Below are 20,070 nucleotides of genomic sequence, written 5' to 3' on the forward strand. Positions count from 1 at the left end.
GGTATGTGTGAAGTTGTTCGTATACATCATGCTATTTGGTTCTCACAAGCCTTTCTGAATTGGTGCTGTTCTCGTCCCCCTGTTCACAAATGAGGCAGCTGACATAGAGGTTTTAAAACCTTGTCCAGAGGCATATCCTAGCAGTGAAGGACAACACGGGGATCTAGGGTCTAGTAGTCAGGCTCTAGAATCTTCCCCTCACCTTTACTCTGTACTGCTGCCAGTGTGAGGGATTCTGCCCATAGACTAAAACCTCAAAATCTTACTGAGCTCTGAGAAAGTAACATTTTTCTTATGCCAAACATTAACCCCTCAGTCTCCTCGTAGGTACCATGGGGGATGAAGCCAATCCCTCTTGTCCTACTTTAGGTTGTTTCTGAGGGAGTATTTATAAAAATGCTTTGAAATTTACAAAGCACCACAGGAATGTGAGGAATTTGAATTGTACTCCAAACACTCATAGTGCAAGCAAAAATAAAAAGGAATCAATCAATGTTGGTCACAGACTGTGTCCTTCAAGGTTACAGTCAAGATTAGCTCACTGAATGCAGCCTTTAAAAGGAATTTAAATGTAATGAGAGGTCCCTGGTAACATCACATCCATGAGCAGTACTTTGAAGGCCGAGTCTTAGAATGTTGGTGTTAAAGCATATCTGAAAGGTCATTTAGTTAAAATCTTCCCATCTTTTGATGCATGACACATCTCTATTATAGTATTGGTCTGGCGGCCCCCTGCTTATGTTGAGTCTCTCATGAGTATCAAGGGAGATAATTTACCACTGCAGACCATTAGAAACTGCTTCCTTATGTTGGGATTCCTCACTTTGGGTTCTATTGCCCTCACTCCTTAGACATCCCACATCATTAGAATAGCAAAATTCTCTTTTTGTAGGAATATCACACATTGTGCAGAGAGAGGAACATTGTGCCTTTACTTGTTCATTTGACTTAGTCACTGCATGACTCAAGATATAGTATTAGTATACGACAGGAGGCAAAACTCTCCATGCATCCTTCTTTAAGAACTGACTTCTAGCTTGAGAATCAGTCAGTAATGTGCTGAATGTATTGTAATAGCTCCTCAAACATGGAGAGGGGGACGTGTCCAATTCATTATGGTTGTGTCTCACAAATGGTCCTCAAAGCATAGCTCAGTCATTTGTGGGGGTGGGTAATCAGAGGCCCGAGGCCTCCTGCTCTCCTATTTAATCCCACATATCAAGCATATTTTCCATAGATATTTGCACTCAGAGGCTGAAGGGTATTTTCTTCATTTCCCAAAGAGATTTCCATGAGGACCACAGGGAGAACCATAAACTAACAGACAGATGCATCATGTTAAGAAGGGTGTCAACACTTTTCTTTAATCAGTACACAGTCAATATTCTCCATCATGAATAACTAATAAGTTTCTGAACTCCTTCCCTCAGATGTCATTGCAGAAATCTATCTGAGGAATGTCATCTGCACTTAATGAATGGACAAGCATTATAATTAAGTTTGAAGCTATTTCTTAAGCATGAAGCTGCCACGAAGTGTGAAATGACTATAATTCACATTTTTAAGCCCTGGAATTTATTAGCATCGATGTTCTATTCAAGGTTAGGAGTATGGTGCCTGTACAGTCACAGGATTCAAATGGCTCTGTGCTGTTATTCTGGAGTGAGTATGCCTGAGCTCAGATGTCAGGCAAGGAAAATAATTATTAATGACTCAGGTTTTATTTTTTGGAAAAAAAAATCTCAAAGACCTGGAAACTCATTTCCCTTTGTGAATAGGAAGGGACAATGACATGCAAAACTGGGCAAAAGGGGACTTCGCATTCCTCTAGGAACGCTAATAACCATGGTTGAGAAAATGGAGAGAAACTACAGGCCAGAGGCTTCCAGTTAAGCATGGCTCTGCTGGAGTGTGACGACTCTACAACCAGGGTGAAAACAGAATCAAAAGTTTTGACACTGCTTGTAAGAGAAAGAAGACTGAATTATTCTCTTTTGGAAATGACTTCATGTGGACAGAAGAAACAAAAGCATGGGATAATAAGTGCTTAGACAAAATCCAGGAGACTTTGATGGTCTCTCCTTTACAAACAAATGTGAAAGAGGCAACTACTCATGTTTGTGCTGGTTGAGCACATACTTTTGGAGAGGATACATTTGTAATGATCCATCTAACCTAAACCCCTTTGTGAGTGTGGGCAATGGCAAACATGGAAGGCATCTCAGCCAGTGAATCCAACAAGGAAGAAATGTAGGGGCTTTTGTGTGTCTGTAACAGGCAGGTCATATGAGCCAGGGGTGTGCCCCAAAGGGTTTCCTTAGGAAGTGGGATTTAAACTGAGAGTTGAAACATGATTATGTAGACAGAGAGTACAGAAGAATGTTTCAAGGCAAGGGAATAACAAAGCTCTAAGGGAAGGCACCAAGGTACAGCAGAGGAAACAAAGAGAAGGTACAAGTGCTGAAGTCACATGGAGTTCTGACTGAGCTCAACAAAGGTCTACCTCTGTTCCTTCTGAAATGCCAATGCAATGACTGGAGATAACTGTAAAATGACCCCCCCCCCCAAAAAAAAGGCACACACCCACAATGAAAAGAGAAGCAGCGCGGGTAGAAGAAAGGTATTGATCCAGTTTTGGAAGTTGAGAAGCAAACAGAGGTGACGTCACTAGCAAATGACAGAAAACTGAAAGCTAAGAGCCTGTGGGTTTGGGGAAGACCTAGCCTAAAGTAAATTCAGGCTGCATAATCCCTGCAAGGTGCAGGCATGGAAACATGCCGGCATCACTGTGACTGACAGTCTGGTGGGACTGTTTTCAGGAAGGCTGGTTGAGGTCTCCATGGGAAACTCTCAGACTAGATGTCTCTCCACTGTACATACCCAGGGGACCAGGCCACCTTTACCATTATGGACTAAATGTTTGTGCCCCCCACCGCACTTCCTGCCAAATTCACATGGTGAAACACTAATCCTCAATGTGATGGTTACAGGAAGTGGGGCTCTAGGGAGGTGATTAGGGGAAGCCATCACAAATGAGATTAGTGCCCTTAGAGACCCCAGAACTCCCTAGCCACTTGTGTCATATGAGCACACAGCAAGAAGATGGCTGTCTATGTACCAGGAAGCAAGCCCTCAGCAGGAACATGCCAGCACCTTGATCTTGGATTTCCCAGCCTCCAGAACTCTAAAAAATATATTTGTTGTTTATAAGCTATCCAGTCTATGATATTCTATTATAGCAGTCCAAATGGACTAGGACTCTCACTATGGAAGACTTGAATTCTGTGAGACAAGGACAGCTAAGGCAGGGCTATACTGAAAACAGGGAATTAAGTGAAAATCTACATGTTGAAGAATGACACCTTGTAGGCTCCACCTGAACACCAGCTTCATTCCCAGCAAGGAATTAGGACACTAATCAGTGACCTGGGGAAACTGACCAGCCCAAGAGAAAAAAGGCATATAGAGTCTCATATTTGGAGTCACCCACCTAAAAATCCCAGCCTGACCATGCTACTTACTTCGAAGCCCAACATCCAACAAGCTCCATTCATGCACACAAAACTTCCCAAAAGATTCTTAGTGCTTCATGTTAAAACATAAACAGACATCTGAGAATCACCAGCCATTTGAAAAAGTCCCAATCAAAAAGCCAGTGATCTGAAACATAATTTTAAAAAGAACGGGAGAAATTTGAAATGATCACTAATATCATCAAAGAATAAAGAGACGATAATACACCTGCAAAATTAATACAGGGTGCTACAGAAGGGAACAGCTATAGAATAAAATATGTTTAGAAACTGAAATGTGAGCTCAGGAATTAAAAGTTCAGTGGGAGGAACAGGCAATGGAGAGGAGGAGAACAGAGGGAGAAACAAAATGTGGAATTTGAGAAATTTAACAGAAGACCATAGGGGAAGGGAAGGAAAGATAAGTTACACACAGAGGGAGGCAAACCATAAGAGACTCTTAAATACAGAGAACAAGCTGATGGGGGAGGGGTTGGGGGGAGTGGGGAAAATGGGTGGTGGGCATTGAGGAGGGCACTTGTTGGGATGAGCAATGGATGTTGTATGTAAATGATGAATCATGGGAATCTACTCCCGAAGCCAAGAGCACACTGTGTGCTAGCTAACTTGACAACAAATTGTTAAAAAAAAAAAAAAAAAAAAAAAAAAGAAAAGATTGGAAGGGGGGTAAGGGTGATCAGAGATGAGAAGCCAGGACATCACCCAAGGCCAGATCAACTACTTGAAGGTTACTTGTGAGTACTCTGGTTTTGAAATTTTATCTTCAAGTCAGTGGGAGCCACCAAAGGATAGCAAACAAGGGATTGACATTTGACCCAAGTTGGCACATAGTCCCTGGCCAGGATATCCAGTGAGTTTATAGAATTCTCTCTGAGATCGGATGGTCTTGATCTCATTTATATTATATTCTAACAATCCATGGAAAATTCTGGAGTAAGAAACAAAATGACATCCATTGGCTGATTTTTTTTTTCTTTTTATGATTCACTTCTAGTTCTCAATTTATTTCAGGTAAAAAACTGTTGTCAGCTTGTTCCTTTCAACTCCCATTACTCTTTGTTTTGAAAAGGTTATAATTGGAATAAAACAAGGCTGGCTTTGAGCCAAAATCATGAAGGGTGTAATTAAGCAAGATTTTCTGTCTATGCACCCAGCAGAGCCATCCTACTGAGGGGGAAAAAAACCGGAGAATCACAAAGCAATTGTGTGTTTTTCAAGAATAATAGAACAATCTACCCCACACACTTTACATAATAAATGGCAGCTGCTGACATTTTAATCAAGATAAAAACAATAATAAAGTCACAATGCTCCTTTTGAGGCAGAAGGTAGTCCCAACTCAGGAATTTTGTCAAACCTACACTCATGCCCATTCTGTTCTAAAAGGCTGAGAGGTTAGCACTTAATTTAGGATCTCATACCTGCCTTGACAACATGGACGAAAATGCCATTTCAAACCGCATCCCCCCCCCATCATGAGTTAATCTTCTGAGTAATTTTTTCACATTTTGAACTCTTACATTAAAAATTAATTTAAAAGATATAATTTTAATTCTTAAGTAAAAGCCACTTGTCCTGGATAATGATAATCATGTGTCACATTGCCTTTCTTGGATTCAGATGAAAATGGGCCAGCCATTAAGGGACAACCACATAGGTACTAAGGTGCCTCATTTCACATGGTTGATGGCTTTAGCTGTCAGAGATAGTTGAGTAATCATTTTGAGAGATGCATGTAAATGTTTTAGTTATTAAGGCATTTCCTCCAGTATTTTGTTGGTTTAAGAGATTATAAATCTAGGAGCGTTTTGGGGAGTATGAGTGTCAATCAATGCCAGTTCAAGACTTACAGAGAAACTAAATCACTAATAGCAGGTGCCTGGTGATGGATTCTGAAAGCATTTTTTTTTCCTTTTGATCACACCCGGTGTTCCCTACAAGAAACACAGGGGAAGACTCATGGCTTCTGAAGCCTGATGGTCAGCTCAGATATTATGACTGACACAATACCTTGTATTGCAGGCTGCCCAATTTACAAATTGTGTTCATCAGTGATAGCAAATGGCATTTCTTTGTTGTTCTTACTTGACTTAATTGTTCTCTCAAATTTATGCTTATGGATTGTTAGAAAAAAATTACACTTCTTGTGGCATCTTCTCTGTGATTAAAAAGTATTGTTTCCCATTAGGATAAATAATTAATCTTTCAATTTTCTTCTCCCACTTTATATCATAATGGATATGGGGAGGATGGGGCTTATGTGACCTTGTGGTAACAGGAACAAAGACAGTTCAGATTCCATAAGATGTTGTCCTGATTGACATCAGCCTAGCAGCCCACACTTAAGTCCTCACAGGGTGAATTCTGGTTACTGCTCACTGGGCTCATTTAATGCTCGCTGAGTGAAGTCTGAATGGTGTTTGCAGGCCCTGAGGCCTGGGTAGGTTTTCCACTGTACCACCAAATCGGACTGTCTGCTTTGGAGCCCACAGACCCACTGCAGGGAAGCTGCCCAGGAGCCCACTAGTCTGCCCCATCAGTCATCAATCTGCCGGGCTCAACAGGATACCACGTCGATTCCTTCCTGCCTTGGCATTCCCAACCCCCAGGAGCTGAAGGAGATTTGAGAGTGCTGACCCAAGTCCCCTCTTCCTCTCTAGCCACATGACAATCCAGAGGGTTGTGAGACCAACCAGATTTATAAGCTGGTTTCCTCCTAGAGTCCCAAATGAAAATGCACAATGACCCTCTGCTTCTGACTTTCCTTGAAATCTAATTGGTTTCCCCTTTCCATGAATCAGAGAACAAAGGTCAACAGGCTGTAGTATATTTTACCACTTGCTTTCCCTACATTTCCTATCTTCTTACTACACTTCACCAGAGATCAGAAAAGATGGATTTTCCATTTCCTCTTCCTGAGTGGGAATTCCTCTATGCTGTAGACTCTGTTTCCCCCATGATGTTATCTTCCATTTATCCTTCCTTGGCCTCCAATGGTAGAATTATACTGTACAGAGGAGATGTCGGCAGATCACAAAGGTTTGGTAGCTTTAAAATATAATCTCTATCGTATTTGTAAAACAAAAAAGCCTTAGATAAACATGGCAAAGGGAAAGATGGAAATACCTCAAATATGGCAGGATCTCTTTACCTTTACCCCTTTGTTTCTCCTATATACTTAGAGAACCATGGTGAAAAGGGCACCTAGAGAAAAGGTTGGGGATAAGGGAACAAAATAAATAGGTAGATAAATCCAAACTCTGTTTTGGTATTAATGAAAAAAAGGGGGGGGGGAATGATAGGATTCTGGAATGCAGAAAGAAGGGAAGGAGGGAGAAAAGGGACATATATGGTCTTGAAAGATGGACAAGATGTATTACTTTGGGTTTTCAAACAGGTTTGCAACCTTAAAGTGGACTTCTTTAAGCTCTTGCCTGTGGCTTTCAGATGTTCATTTTTTCTGGGTGGGCATTGTAGGTTGGTGAAAAATTGTGATACAGTCCCTAGCATCTTAGGCAAAATGAGAAAATGGAGCCTCTGCAATTATATGTTAATATTATTACATGCATGCAGTTTATGGGGCTTTCATTCTAAGGCTATGTCTTAGTCAACAGTAGATGTAGATACACAAAAGCTTTTTGGTTTTGTCCTTTATTGAAAAATAATTATTAGTCACCCAGGTTTCATAGAAACTTTTTACTGGTTGATGAAATTTAAAACTTTAGGGACTCGTGTCTGAGGGCTGGAGCCCCATGAAAATGAGCTGCTTGTTCCTCCCAGTAGCTAACATTTGTTGAATTAATGTTCACTGAGCTTTTCCCATGTTCTAGGCACTGGGTGAGGATAGCTTAGGAGACTTGTCCAAGTTCACAAAGAAGATAAGATTTGGGGCCAAACTCAAACACAATGCAGAATACCTTCAAAGCATGACTCTTGACAAACATGAACACTGTGTCATGATCCTTCTGTTTTGTAAGGCTTGTGAGTATCTATGACATTATCTGGCCATTGTACATTTTCATTTCTCCTTTGAATAACTTCAGTATTCATGATCTGTGATCAGACAATTGTGAATTTCATATGTGCAAAATAAAACTGAAAAACCTAGTCTAAGTACATGGAATTGGAAGTTAGAGGAGAGGGAAGATCAATAAAATTACAGAACATGTCTGCAAAATGTTTAAAAAGGAGAACATTTAAGGATTTCTCTTACAATGGTATTCCCCCATATACCATGCACCCATAGCTATAAGAAGCATAATATATAGCCTCTCCCTCCTCTCTCTACCTGCATATATATATAAAATACATATGTATGTGTATATGTATATATGCATATATGTAAAAATGTCATATGTGTATAAAATGATATATATCCATGTATATATAATATATATATTATATATGTATATATAATATATATATATTATATATGTATATATAATATATATATTACACATGTCATTAAAAATGTGACCACCCATCCAGTATTTTTGCTATTTTGACTTTTGAGGTGGACACGGGAAGGGAGAAGTATTACTAAGTCTCTAATTAATAGAACTCTGATGCTTTAACAGACTGTTCCTGTGGCTTCCATTGATAAACCACTGCCAGTCAAATAAACATTTAGTTGGCTACAGCCATTTTAAAATAAAATTAAAGAAATAAATTCATTTTTTGTCAATTTGGAAGTGTCTAATTCTTGTTTTCCTATGATATACACAGACTTTAAATCTCAAACGTTCCCAAAGGAGTTTAGATTAGTATCTATCCATTAAAAAAAAAATCCCACAGAATACTCAAGTGCATATTGGGAGTAACAGATGCATCTTTCTGCTTTATTATTAAAACTCTGGTAATGTTGTGGGGAAAAAAAACACAGTAGCAAAGAAATGCCTTGTTTATTTGAAGAGGCAGAATGGGTTTGATAGTAATGACTCTTACAGTTCTGAATTATGTACTAAACTCTGAAACTTGTAACAATCCTTAAAGTCCTCTGTGATCATATTTGAGATTGCCTTCACAATTTATTAAAGAACACAATGGTCATAAGGAAATTATAGCACCTCATTTTTAGAAATGACACGGTAATATTCTTGGGAGCTACAGAAATACATTGGCCTATTTGCCTTTACATTAAGTGGACCTAGAGAACCATGCTTTTTAAATTCTGAGGCCCACTTACTGGCTTTTTCTTTCATCTTGCGACTAAAATATCCCATACCTAACCCTCTCAGGTAGAATTCTCTGTGTCATTCTCTGCGTGTCCTCTGACTTTGTTCATATATCTAGTCCATCACTTATCATACTATCTTATATTTGGGTTGCATGTCTATCTTATTCTCCTTAACTATAAATTATTTGAGTACTCATTTATCTCTTTATTCCAAATATTTAGCACATGCCTTGTCTCCTAGTAAGTGTCCAAAAAAAAAAAAAAAAACTGGCCAAGAGTGACTGACCTATGATGAAATGGAAATCAGGTCACCACCCTTATCATAACTGTATGTAGAGTAAGAGCACATCCGCACATTAGTTGATGAAAAATTCTTTTGTAAAGATCTTTTGGTTTCTTGCTGTTTTTTGGTCCCTTCCAAGCTTTTAGTGATATCCAGAGGAACAGAATTGGCTATATGTGTTTAGTGGTCTAGGTAACCTTCTCCTATGTTTTACATTTGCCCTGGCATATGTCTGGGAAATAAGATCTCACAGTCTATTTCCTGTTCCTATAGGATCAGAATCTTACAGAGAGCTTCATAGTTGAAAAGAATCCTTAGAGCAAGGTAGGCATTCACAGGTAGCTTCTGTTCTTACAGAAAATACATATGCAAAACTAAATGGCCTATTTCCTGTCTCAGATCATGCACAGCCTGAGATCAGGGAACTTTCCAATTGTCTTTATATACAGACACCAGGAAAAAAAATAATGAACAAGTGAACATTTAATATAGTCAGATTATGAATTTCAGATCGTGAATTTATTAAAATCCAGTTTCTGTTCCAAGTTAGTTTTTCTTATTTCAAGAGACAGGCATAGTGACTGGTAGATTTTTTTCAGTAGAGTCTTGAATCTAGAGCAACATGTCATTATTTCAGAATTGTCCTTCAGGGGCAAAGTCAACAAACCACCCAACTTGGATATTGGGCTCAGACCTTGCTAACCCTCATTATTTGTCTGGAGAGAAGCAACCCTCTTTTGTGATTGTTCAACTCAACTCTGGATTATTTACAAACATCTTAAGTGAACATTGTGAATACAGTAACGATAGTAACTCTGAAAAAGAAAGCAGTCAACCGAAACTCTAGCAGAGGAAGCTACTACTTTTTGAGCTGAGGATTGAGATCTTCTAGGAAGATGTGCTGGAGGCCTAACATCTGCCTCTCATTAACAAGCAAACAAACAACAATAAAAGAACAAACAAAAAAAACCTTCAAAATCCAAACTGATGTTGGAGGAAACAAGTTATCCCAACAGACAAGGTCTCTAAAATAGATGCTATTTTCCCACGTTTGATATTTGGGGTAAGTGAAGGACACGGATGGATATTTAAGTTTTGCTTGTTCAGTTCAGAAGTTAGTGTATGGAAAAATAACCTGTAGTCTTTTTAACTCAGTTCCCACTGACAAGTAAGGCAAAGAAAATCTGGGTATAGAACATTATTTAAAAAAACAACTCTCTACTCATCATCAGGGAAATACAAATCAAAACCACAATGAGATACTACCTTACACCTGTCAGAATGACTAACATTAACAACTCAGGCAACAACAGATGTTGGCGAGGATGCGGAGAAAGAGGATCTCTTTTGCACTGCTGGTGGGAATGCAAGCTGGTGCAGCCACTCTGGAAAACACTATGGAGGTTCCTCAAGAAACTAAAAATAGAACTACCCTATGACCCAGCAATTGCACTACTAGGTATTTATCCAAAGGATACAGGTGTGCTGTTTCGAAGGGACACATGCACCCCCATGTTTATAGCAGCACTCTCAACAATAACCAAAGTATGGAAAGAGCCCAAATGTCCATCGATGGATGAATGGAAAAAGAAGATGTGGTATATATACATACAATGGAGTATTACTCAGCAATCAAAAAGAATGAAATCTTGCCATTTGCAACTACGTGGATGGAACTGGAAGGTATTATGCTAAGTGAAATTAGAGAGACAAATATCATGACTTCACTCACATGAGGACTTTAAGATACAAAACAGATGAACATAAGGGAAGGGAAGCAAAAATAATATAAAAATAAGGGGGGGACAAAACAGAAGAGACTCATAAATATGGAGAACAAACTGAGCATTATGGGAGGATTTGTGGGAGGGGGGATGGGCTAAATGGGTAAGGGGCACTAAGGAATCTACTCCTGAAATCATTGTTGCACTATATGCTAACTCATTTGGATGTAAATTTTAAAAAATAAAAAATAAAACAAGTTAAAATAAAAAAAACAACTCTCATTAAAAACATTCTAACAACTGCAGTGAGAGTTTTAAAGATGCATTAATTCACATATCAACAAATAGTTTTTCTGTTAAACTCTTCTTTACATATTTTTTGGATCTGTAATGCATTCAGGTGATTGCACGTTTTTAAGCAAATCTTACATAAAATAAGGTATTTTATGGGGCTACAATGTTAATTTTTTAGTTTTGATAAATATACCGTGGATATGTAAGATGTTAACATCAGAAATACCAGGTAAAGGGTATAGAGGGATAATCTGCAGGAATATTGCAACTCTTCTTTTCTTTTTTTTTTTTTTTTGCAAAGGTTTATTTACTTGTTTATTTATTTATTTAGGCAGAGAGAGAGTGAGAGAGAGAGTGAGAGAGAAGGAGAGAGAGAAGGAGAGAGAGAGAGAAAGAAAGAAAGAGAGAGAGAGAGAGAGAGAGAGAGAGAGAGAGAGAGAGAGAGAAAATGAATGAATGAATCTGACTTGGGACTCCATCTACAAACCACAAGATCATGACCTGAGCCAAAATCAAGAGTCCAATGCTTAACCATTGAGCCACGAAGGTCCCCTGCAACTATTCTGTTAATCTAAAATTACTTTATAATAAAAAGTAAAATAATATAAGGGGATTAGCTGTTTGGAGCCTGAAGAGACCTGGCTTTTTATAGATATCAGTGCTCCAGGATTAGCTCAAGGCTATATAGTGTGTTTGCTGTAGGTATCTGTCCCCCAGCTCGATATTCTTCCCCTCAGTTGTGTTGCTCCTGAGGAGTGGACCAATTCTGCTTCACCTGAACAGCTCACTCAGTGCTGTCTGCTGGCACAAATCCAGGGATCTTCCTTAGGTTATTCTACTTTCCTAAGATGATAAGACATCCCAGCACAAATGCACTGGATCAGTAAAACTGATCCAAGTGTAAAGCCAGAGGCCAGAAGACTTAGTCACCAAGTTCATTACCTATTTACTCAATATCCAAGGTCAATACCGTTCAATAGCACAGAGTAAAGTGTGGTACCATTAGATGACAAAGGTGAAACATCCACAGAAGCACTGGTCTGGGCTAATATATCAGCTACATTTCATTATCTTTCAATTGGTCAGAGATTCTCCTACAAAGTGCCATTAAAATAAAAAAAAATCATAAGGATGAAGGAGCTAATTATCACATTCTAGGCCTGACTCCATTCAGGCTATCAACCATCAACACAATTTGAATAGGGGCGAACATTCTACATTCCAGTTGTAGAATGACATATGAAGGTCTTTATATGTGTCCTGCAAGAAAATTTTATTTCTTATTTCTATAGGATATGCTTACAACTTTAAAATAAACAATGGAAAGGTAGCAATGAGCAGAAGTCCTTATTTTGTTGCACTTTGACTCAGGAGATTCACTTGTAAATTTTGGAGATTTAATTTTTTTAAGGCAAGGTCCCAGGGTTTTCCATTGGTGTCAACAGAGGACCATAGTCTACAACCTTATATGAGCAATTACTGTGCTCTAAAGTTTTCAGAATATGGATCTAAAGTGGGCTGATGCTTAGATAATTAGTCTTTTTATTTGATGTGGGCTGGGTTTGTTTTTAACCACGTAAGATTTATTTTTCTATTAAAAATTATTTTTGCATTTATTTATTTTTGAGACACAGAGAGAGACAGAGTATGAGTGGGAAGGGGCAGAGAGAGAGGGAGACACAGAATCTGAAGCAGGCTCCAGTCTCTGAGCCACCAGCACAGAGCCCAACGCGGGGTTTGAACTGAGGAGCTGTGGGATCATGACCTGAGCTGAAGTCGGATGCTTAACTGACTGAGCCACTCAGGCACCCTTATTTTTCTATTTAAAGCAAAGTTAGCCTAAATTTTTGACTCTCATATTTTCCATGCCTTCCAGGTAATGGAGCACTTGTTCCATGGGGGAGGGGAGGAATTACTGGGTCATATTTAGAGGTCAACTTCTTCTAGACAGAACCTTTCTTTGGACTGATCAGCACTAATTACTGACCAGTTGTGTTAAAAAATAACCCTGTTCCTCAAGAGGTCTGTGAAAAGAAAGGGAAACAGGTCACACATTAGCTTGTCTCAAAAAAGAGCTCTTATATCACAGACACGAGGATTCGCTGCACTCTCAGAGAATGAGCTTGCTCTCAGAGTCCTGAGATACAGGTTTCCTTGGGTGGATTTGCTGAAAAGATTCCAGCTTTAGTACCTAAGATGAAACAAAGGATCTAGCTGACCGTCAGGTAACTTCTGGCAGGAAGAAGCCCTGAGATGGAAGCAACTATTCAAGGAAAAAATAAAACCTTGCAATGTAGCATATAATGTTAAAAATACAGCTCATGGTATATGGGATTTGGAGAAGAAAATGTTCTCTTTCTTCACCAACTATCCTCTTCCTTTGGCCCAATTTATTTCCCTATAGTCATAAAGCCTTACAAGCTTTGCAAGAATGCTAGGCATTTTGTAATGAGGAGATATATTCTCCACTTACTGAGAATGTGTTTCTGTTCAGGGAAATCCAAACGCCAACATGGCTGTTGCCGTTTTAGCAAGACATAGATCTCGGGGCTGCATCTTGAAAAAGTAGATATGGCTTGTGTGATACAAACACATTTGCTTATGTTTGATGTCTACTATTAAATATTCAATATTATTTATGATGATTTATGCTAGAAGAACTACAAGAAATGAAGAAATCCAGCATTCCCTGAATTCTTCATGGCTGTAAATGAGGTAGGGAAGCAGAAGAGACTCCATTTTAGAAAGGCTCCATCTCTGCTGTTTTTCTACTAGACCCCATTTCTGAATAAGCCAAAGGAGCTATGTTCCCACTTCCAAGGGGAAGCAAGAAAGTTAATCTGAATTTTGTTCTAGGTCCCAAACATCTGATAACAGCTAAGAAGAGCCAAAACCCAAACGTGTTCCAGGACATTATCTTCCAACAAACCACGGCCTACACTGGCATCAACACCCCCTACCTTCAGTGATTTATGGAATAACAGCTATTGGTCACCCGACACTTGCAGTTGATCAGACCCTACCCTGGATTCCTGGAGAAACGCATACCTCAGACCCCTTTCCTGTATAAAACCCTAATCCCAAGCGATGCTAAAACTCATTCTCCTTTCCTTTCTGAGTCTCCCAGACACTCCATCTGCTATTTTCTGTCTGTCACTCATGCTATTCAATAAATTCTGCTTTCACTTTCTCCAGATTATATTTGATTTCTTCCTGCATGAAGCACAGGACCCTCTTACTGGTCCTGCGGGAGACCCCTCTGGGTCCCAGCCTGCCTATATCATAAGTATATGGTAAAAATTATAGTTATATTTGTGTCAACATACCACTTTTTATGGGTTCCTTTTTGGAGCCAGGGATGGTCCTTTGGTGGCTGTAATGGTTTTTAGGTTATATCTATCTCTGTTTGTCTGTTTATCTATAGGTATATATATTGTTCTTTTTTGTTTCCTTAGTTGTTGGTGGTAAATATACAGGATCTCAGAGTCTTTTTCTGCTAAAGGCAGCACAATTATAGATATTTGAAGATTAACACCAGTACAAGGAATATCCACAGAAAGTAGTTCTAGTACCATAACATTCCAAGTAATGGAGAGATTATTACATACAAACAAAAATCTGTATCGTATTAGAGTCCAGTTTATTTCAGATACCACTTTTCTTTGGGCTGATCAGCACCAATTACTGACTAGTGCTGTAACTGGTTAGGTTTTTTGGTCCCACAAAATACAGCAGGAAACAGGCAGCGCAAATGAATGAATCCTGCGTCTCCTAATTACAAGGCTGGCAACCTCTTCCTCCAAACCCTCAATCTTCTTAAGTTCTCAGAGAAAATTTTCCCTTGGCTGTAGCTTATCTTCTTGTCCTTTCTAATCTCTCCCAGTTTGTATATTCATGTTGTGACGCTGTTACATTCCTTATAGTCAAAATGGATCATCAGCCAGTTGCTCAGACAAAGGAAACAGCCACTAATCAATGCAAAGCATAGTCAGAAATTTACCTTAGTTCCTTGAAGGGGTCTGCCCTGACATTAGGTGTCTCTATAGATTTAGGGAACACTGTGCCCTCCGCTCCTGTAAACAAAAGAAAAAAGCAAACAGAGGTTGGAGACTTTGCATGTCACCTGGGGACACGATCAGCACAATGAATGGAGCTAAATGTAGTGAATCCTTCACACAACCCAAAGCACACATTTTGCCATTGGCTTTAGCTTCCTACCTTTAGTGAGGGGGGGGGGGGGCACTGAATCAAATCATGCAAACAGCCTGTGAAAAAACAAGAAGCTTCTTTTGAAAGTGTTCTTGCTGAGATCAGAGTGAGGCCATGAGGCAAATACAATGTTAACATTAAAAAAAAAAAAAAAAAAGCCTAGAAATGGCGCAGTCTAACTCTTGTCTCTCATCAACTATTAATAGTTACCCAACTGGAAATGTTTTGAAAAACAGCAGCTGAAGCCCTCTTATTTCAGTGTGGGGCACAAATCATAGAACACATACAACATCTCAGCAGTGGGTGGATGGTGGAGAACACTATAACACTGTAAACTATTCACCTAATAAAATCCAGCAAAAACATTTTTCCCTAAAGTTCTACACTATTATCTTGAAAAGTTAAACAAAACAGAACACTGTGAGAGATCATTTGAAGTTCAGTGCTTTCACACTTTGAGTATTATTCAACATTGATCCCCAACCCAATCTAGACAGTTAGCTCTTGACCTTTCTACAAGCTTTTATCTTTACAACTTGTTATCACCAGCTGAACCTTCCCAGCCATAGAGGTGGTGATTATCTGATTTGTCTGCTCCCAAAGTGTTTTTCAACTCATTTACGCCTTAGTTTATCACAGACAATTGCACTGAATATTAGTTTTTCAATTAAACTTAGCTAGGCAGTATCCTGCACTTTGAAGTAAAGGTGTTGATTTTTATACATTTTTTTGGTGTAGTTCTTTGAAGCCACAAAAAGGGGCAGAATAATACCTTGTATGCATGTGTGAATTTCTAGAATCCTCTTGCATTGCTATGATGTCTAGAATTCCTCCAGTAACCACTGATATTACAAATCCAGATTTATCTTAGCTAAGTCTAGGAAAATGAAATGGTTTCTTGACTTTTGTAGCAACTGTAAAAACAAGTAAGACTACTGCAAGTAAAATCAGCAAACAATGCCTCAAATTTTAACATCATGGATGGTCACTAAAGTATCCTGGTAAATGATAACTATTAATCTGAGCTAGCATTTTGAGTGACTACTACAAGCCAGATACCATCATGTACACATCATATGTACTAGCTCATTTATTGCCTGCAACCACCCTACCAACAGTTGCAGTTGGCAAAGAGACGTTTAGTGTGGGGACATTAAAGATCTTTTTCTGCCCATAGACACTTTTGCCTTTCAAGACACCAACCCACCACCTTTCAAATATATCAAAATGTACCCACAGTCTCAATTATATACAACATTTTTTGATGTAAATTTCCTAAGCATGTTGTTTTATTATGCATACACTATTTTGCCCTAGTGATTTAAACTTTATTATGTTCTTTATAAATGTGGTGGTTCATTTTATGTGTCAGCTTGACTTGGATCATGAGGTAATCAGATACTGAGCTAAACACAACCTCTGGGTGTGAGGGTGTTTCCAGATGAGAGTAGAATCAAAGGACTTAGCAGAGCAGTGTGCCCTCCCCAGTGTGGGTGAGCATCAGCCAATCCTGTTGAGGGCCCGACTAGAACAAAATGGCGGAGTAAGGAAGAATTAGGTTCTTCCTGTCTAACTGCTTGAATTGGGATATCAATCTTCTCCTGCCATCAGTGCTCCTTGTTCTCAGGCCTTAATACCCAGACTGGAATCTACACCATTGACTGCACTGGTTATCAGTGAGCCTTGGGACTCATTCTGAATTATGTCATGAACTTTCCTGGGTCTCCATCTTATAGACAGCAGATTGTGGGACTCCTTAGCTTCTATAATGACTTGAGCCAGTTTCTTATAATGACTTTCTTCCCATAGGTAGATCTATATTGACTCTGTTTCTCTGAAGAATCCTGACTAACACAATAAGTGAATAAGATTGGGTTGGATTATAGACTATAATGTGGCTTTTGTTACACATGTATTAAATTTTGTTTTGCAGAGCATACAATCCACATCTCCAAGATTTTTGTGATCCTTTGAAGAGCGCCTAGACGAAAGATACTGTAGAAGGTGCCTAGTAGGTAAAATAGGCCAGGAGAAATCACGGGACAATGAGTGACACATTGGGACGTGGCTCTAAAGTGTCTGACCCAAGAGCATGGCTTTAGTCACCTCTCAGTACCATCTCAAACCTGTTATTGAGCAATTCCCATCTGTCACTACTGCAATTAACAGGGGCTTCCCTTGAAAGCCCTTCCCTTTCTATTCCTTAGAGATGCTTAGTTCTGAGCCACTGGAACCTATTTTTGTTGTTGTTGTTGTTGTTGTTGTTGTTGTTGTTTTTAATGATTAAAAGGAACAATTATACACCTGATTAAGGCTAGGAAAGTTATTTCTGTTTACATACACTGTGTTGACTCTTTAGTACCAGCTCATATCTCCCCTTCCTCTACTAAGAAAACTATGAAAACTGCATGAGAAAGAGCATTACCTCCCTTAAAACAACCCTAATTGTCTGGCTTACCGATACAGCAATTAGTACTGCTCATAGACAACCTTCCTTATTTGAACTGGTATTAAAATGCTGTGAGGCTCTGTGTTTCACTGATATCTCCTGTATCCTCCTATCATTTGATAAGGCCCCTTGAAGCCCAAGAATACCTACTTCTTAGGACTATGCAAAATATATACATATATAAGGATATATACTACATTTATTCAGTTCAATTGTCCAAAAATGAAGAATGCCATTTTCTTAAAATGAACCTCAAAAGCATGCACTATTTTCTTTATTTTATTCAAGCTTTGTGCTGCGTCTGTTTCTCCATTTGTCAGATACACTGACCAAACCTCATTTGCCACTTCTTAACATCTGGCTGTACTAAGCTCAGGAAGGAAGTGGTGGTACCACAGCCAGTGGGCCCCTCGCTCTGCCACCCTTTTAAAGAAATTCCAAGGGGGATAAAAAAGGTTATATGAAGTCATCTAATACATTATGGGTGCTCACCATATGCTTGTGGAACAACCATGGTCTCCGTAGGTCACATACAGAATACAGACAGATTCAATTTTAGGTTCCCTAGACTTCCACCAGATGCCTTATTGGCGTTCAATTTGGTACTACTTATTTCCAATTGGTACTAATACTTCTATGGGAGTACTAATTTACTGTCATAAAACTCCTCATGTATCACATTGCATTTTTAATGAATGTCCAAAATCCAACTCCTTTTAACTGTGCCTCTTAAAATAAAAGAGCTATGCTAAGAAGAGAATATTATTTGGGCTAAATACAAATATTGCTTTAAAATAAAATGAGATCAAAGGTCTGTAGTTTCTTCCCCAGACCAAGAAAACTAATTGTCCTACAAGACAAGTGGGGCTAAAAAACAGGGGCTCACAGTCACATGACTAGTGAATGCCTGAGCTGAGATTCATATGCAGGCATCTGAACCGAGGCCCTACTTTTAGCCACTATACCCTAGTGTCTTGTTTTCTGAATGCCAGGAGAATGTGGAGCCCATAAGGTGGCAAGACAGCAAAACCCAGGGGTCTAGGCGCTCATAGAGGATCTGGGTGGTTGACGGGCTCTGGATGTGGGATCAAAGTAAAGGGCAAGACACTCACTAAGGCTCCTTTTGCTCCCACCATCCAACCAGATGCCCTCTGATTTTGTTTTTGATGCACTTTGCCACAGGGGCCCATACGTGCCATCCATACTGGAAAACAGACTCACAGATATGACTTCTCAGGGGAATGAACCAGAATTTCTCATTATCTGAGTGTCCTTGGGCATGAAACCCAATCTCTATGATGCTCAGTTTTCTTCTCTGAAAAGAAAGGATATTAATGGTAACTTTATCTCCTAGGGGTCTTGGAAGATTGAACGAGATCTTTGGCACATAGAAATCAGCAGATGATAGTCAATAAGATACTGCTTATAGTACTAAAATATTTATGAAACCTATTTTTTCCTCCCCTTATCCAGGTCCTCTATGACTCTTAAAAGTGACATTTTTAAAGCACATACTAGAAACTAGAAATTATGGAAATTGTTTTAATTTGATCATTATTATGAGGTAGGGACTATGCATGTCTGTTGCTACGGATGTGGAATCTGACACTCAGGGAAGTCAGGGTATTTTCCTATGGTTGCACAGTGAAAAGGAGGTGTCAGAACCCGAACTCTCATCTTTTGGCCCTGGAACCAATGTCTGTGACTACTATTCTAGACTGTCTCTTTCATTATATTAAATCATTCTCTACTTGTTCAGCTTTTTATGAGATATGAACAAATCCCAATGTTTATACCCTCAAGTAACACTTGCTAAATCTCCCCTCACCTCTCTTCTGAAAACAATCCACATGCACAATGAGATGAGATATTAATACTTTTCAAAAACACCATTTATTTCCAAGTCCTATCAGGCTTCTGCTTTTAACACCATTTTTCACTCTTCTAGAAGCTCCAGAGTGGACAAACATCCATCAGGATGAATTCTCCCATCCCCTATCTGTTCTTAGATAATAAATTATTCTCGATTTTATTATTTCAAAAAGGTTTCTATTAAAGCCATACCTACTGATTCCCTCTTCTGACACAATATAATTTACTGGCAATAAATGTTCATAAACAGTTTGAGTGAAAAATCCATAAAGCCATTTCAGTTTTATTTTAAGTTCCATTAATGTCCCTCAAAAATGATTTCATCAATGTGTTTCCATTAGATGGTTCTCTGCCCAATAACTTAATTCCACACAATCAATTAGGAACTTATAAAGCATGTGACAGGATCTATCTAAAGTGTTTTGAATCACCATAAAGATTAGCTCAGTGGTTCTTTTTTCCTTGCAGTACAGGTAGGGGGTAAACTTGTCAAAAAATCTCAAATCCCCTCCATTGCCATAGTAACAAAA

The 20,070-nt window shown here is 39.0% G+C and overlaps 1 protein-coding gene across 3 annotated transcripts in view; it reads right to left on the minus strand.

Moving 5' to 3' along the window:
• SGCD (sarcoglycan delta) overlaps nt 1-20,070 on the minus strand; it is a 569,013-nt gene that overhangs the window by 94,768 nt on the left and 454,175 nt on the right. For all 3 annotated transcript variants that reach the window (XM_047873975.1, XM_047873983.1, XM_047873967.1), the window contains exon 6: nt 15,011-15,083. In XM_047873975.1, the coding sequence (XP_047729931.1) occupies nt 15,011-15,083 (73 nt within the window). The remainder of the gene's footprint in view (nt 1-15,010; nt 15,084-20,070) is intronic.

The sequence above is a fragment of the Prionailurus viverrinus genome, chromosome A1 (assembly GCF_022837055.1).
Source record: "Prionailurus viverrinus isolate Anna chromosome A1, UM_Priviv_1.0, whole genome shotgun sequence".
Taxonomy (NCBI): domain Eukaryota; kingdom Metazoa; phylum Chordata; class Mammalia; order Carnivora; family Felidae; genus Prionailurus; species Prionailurus viverrinus.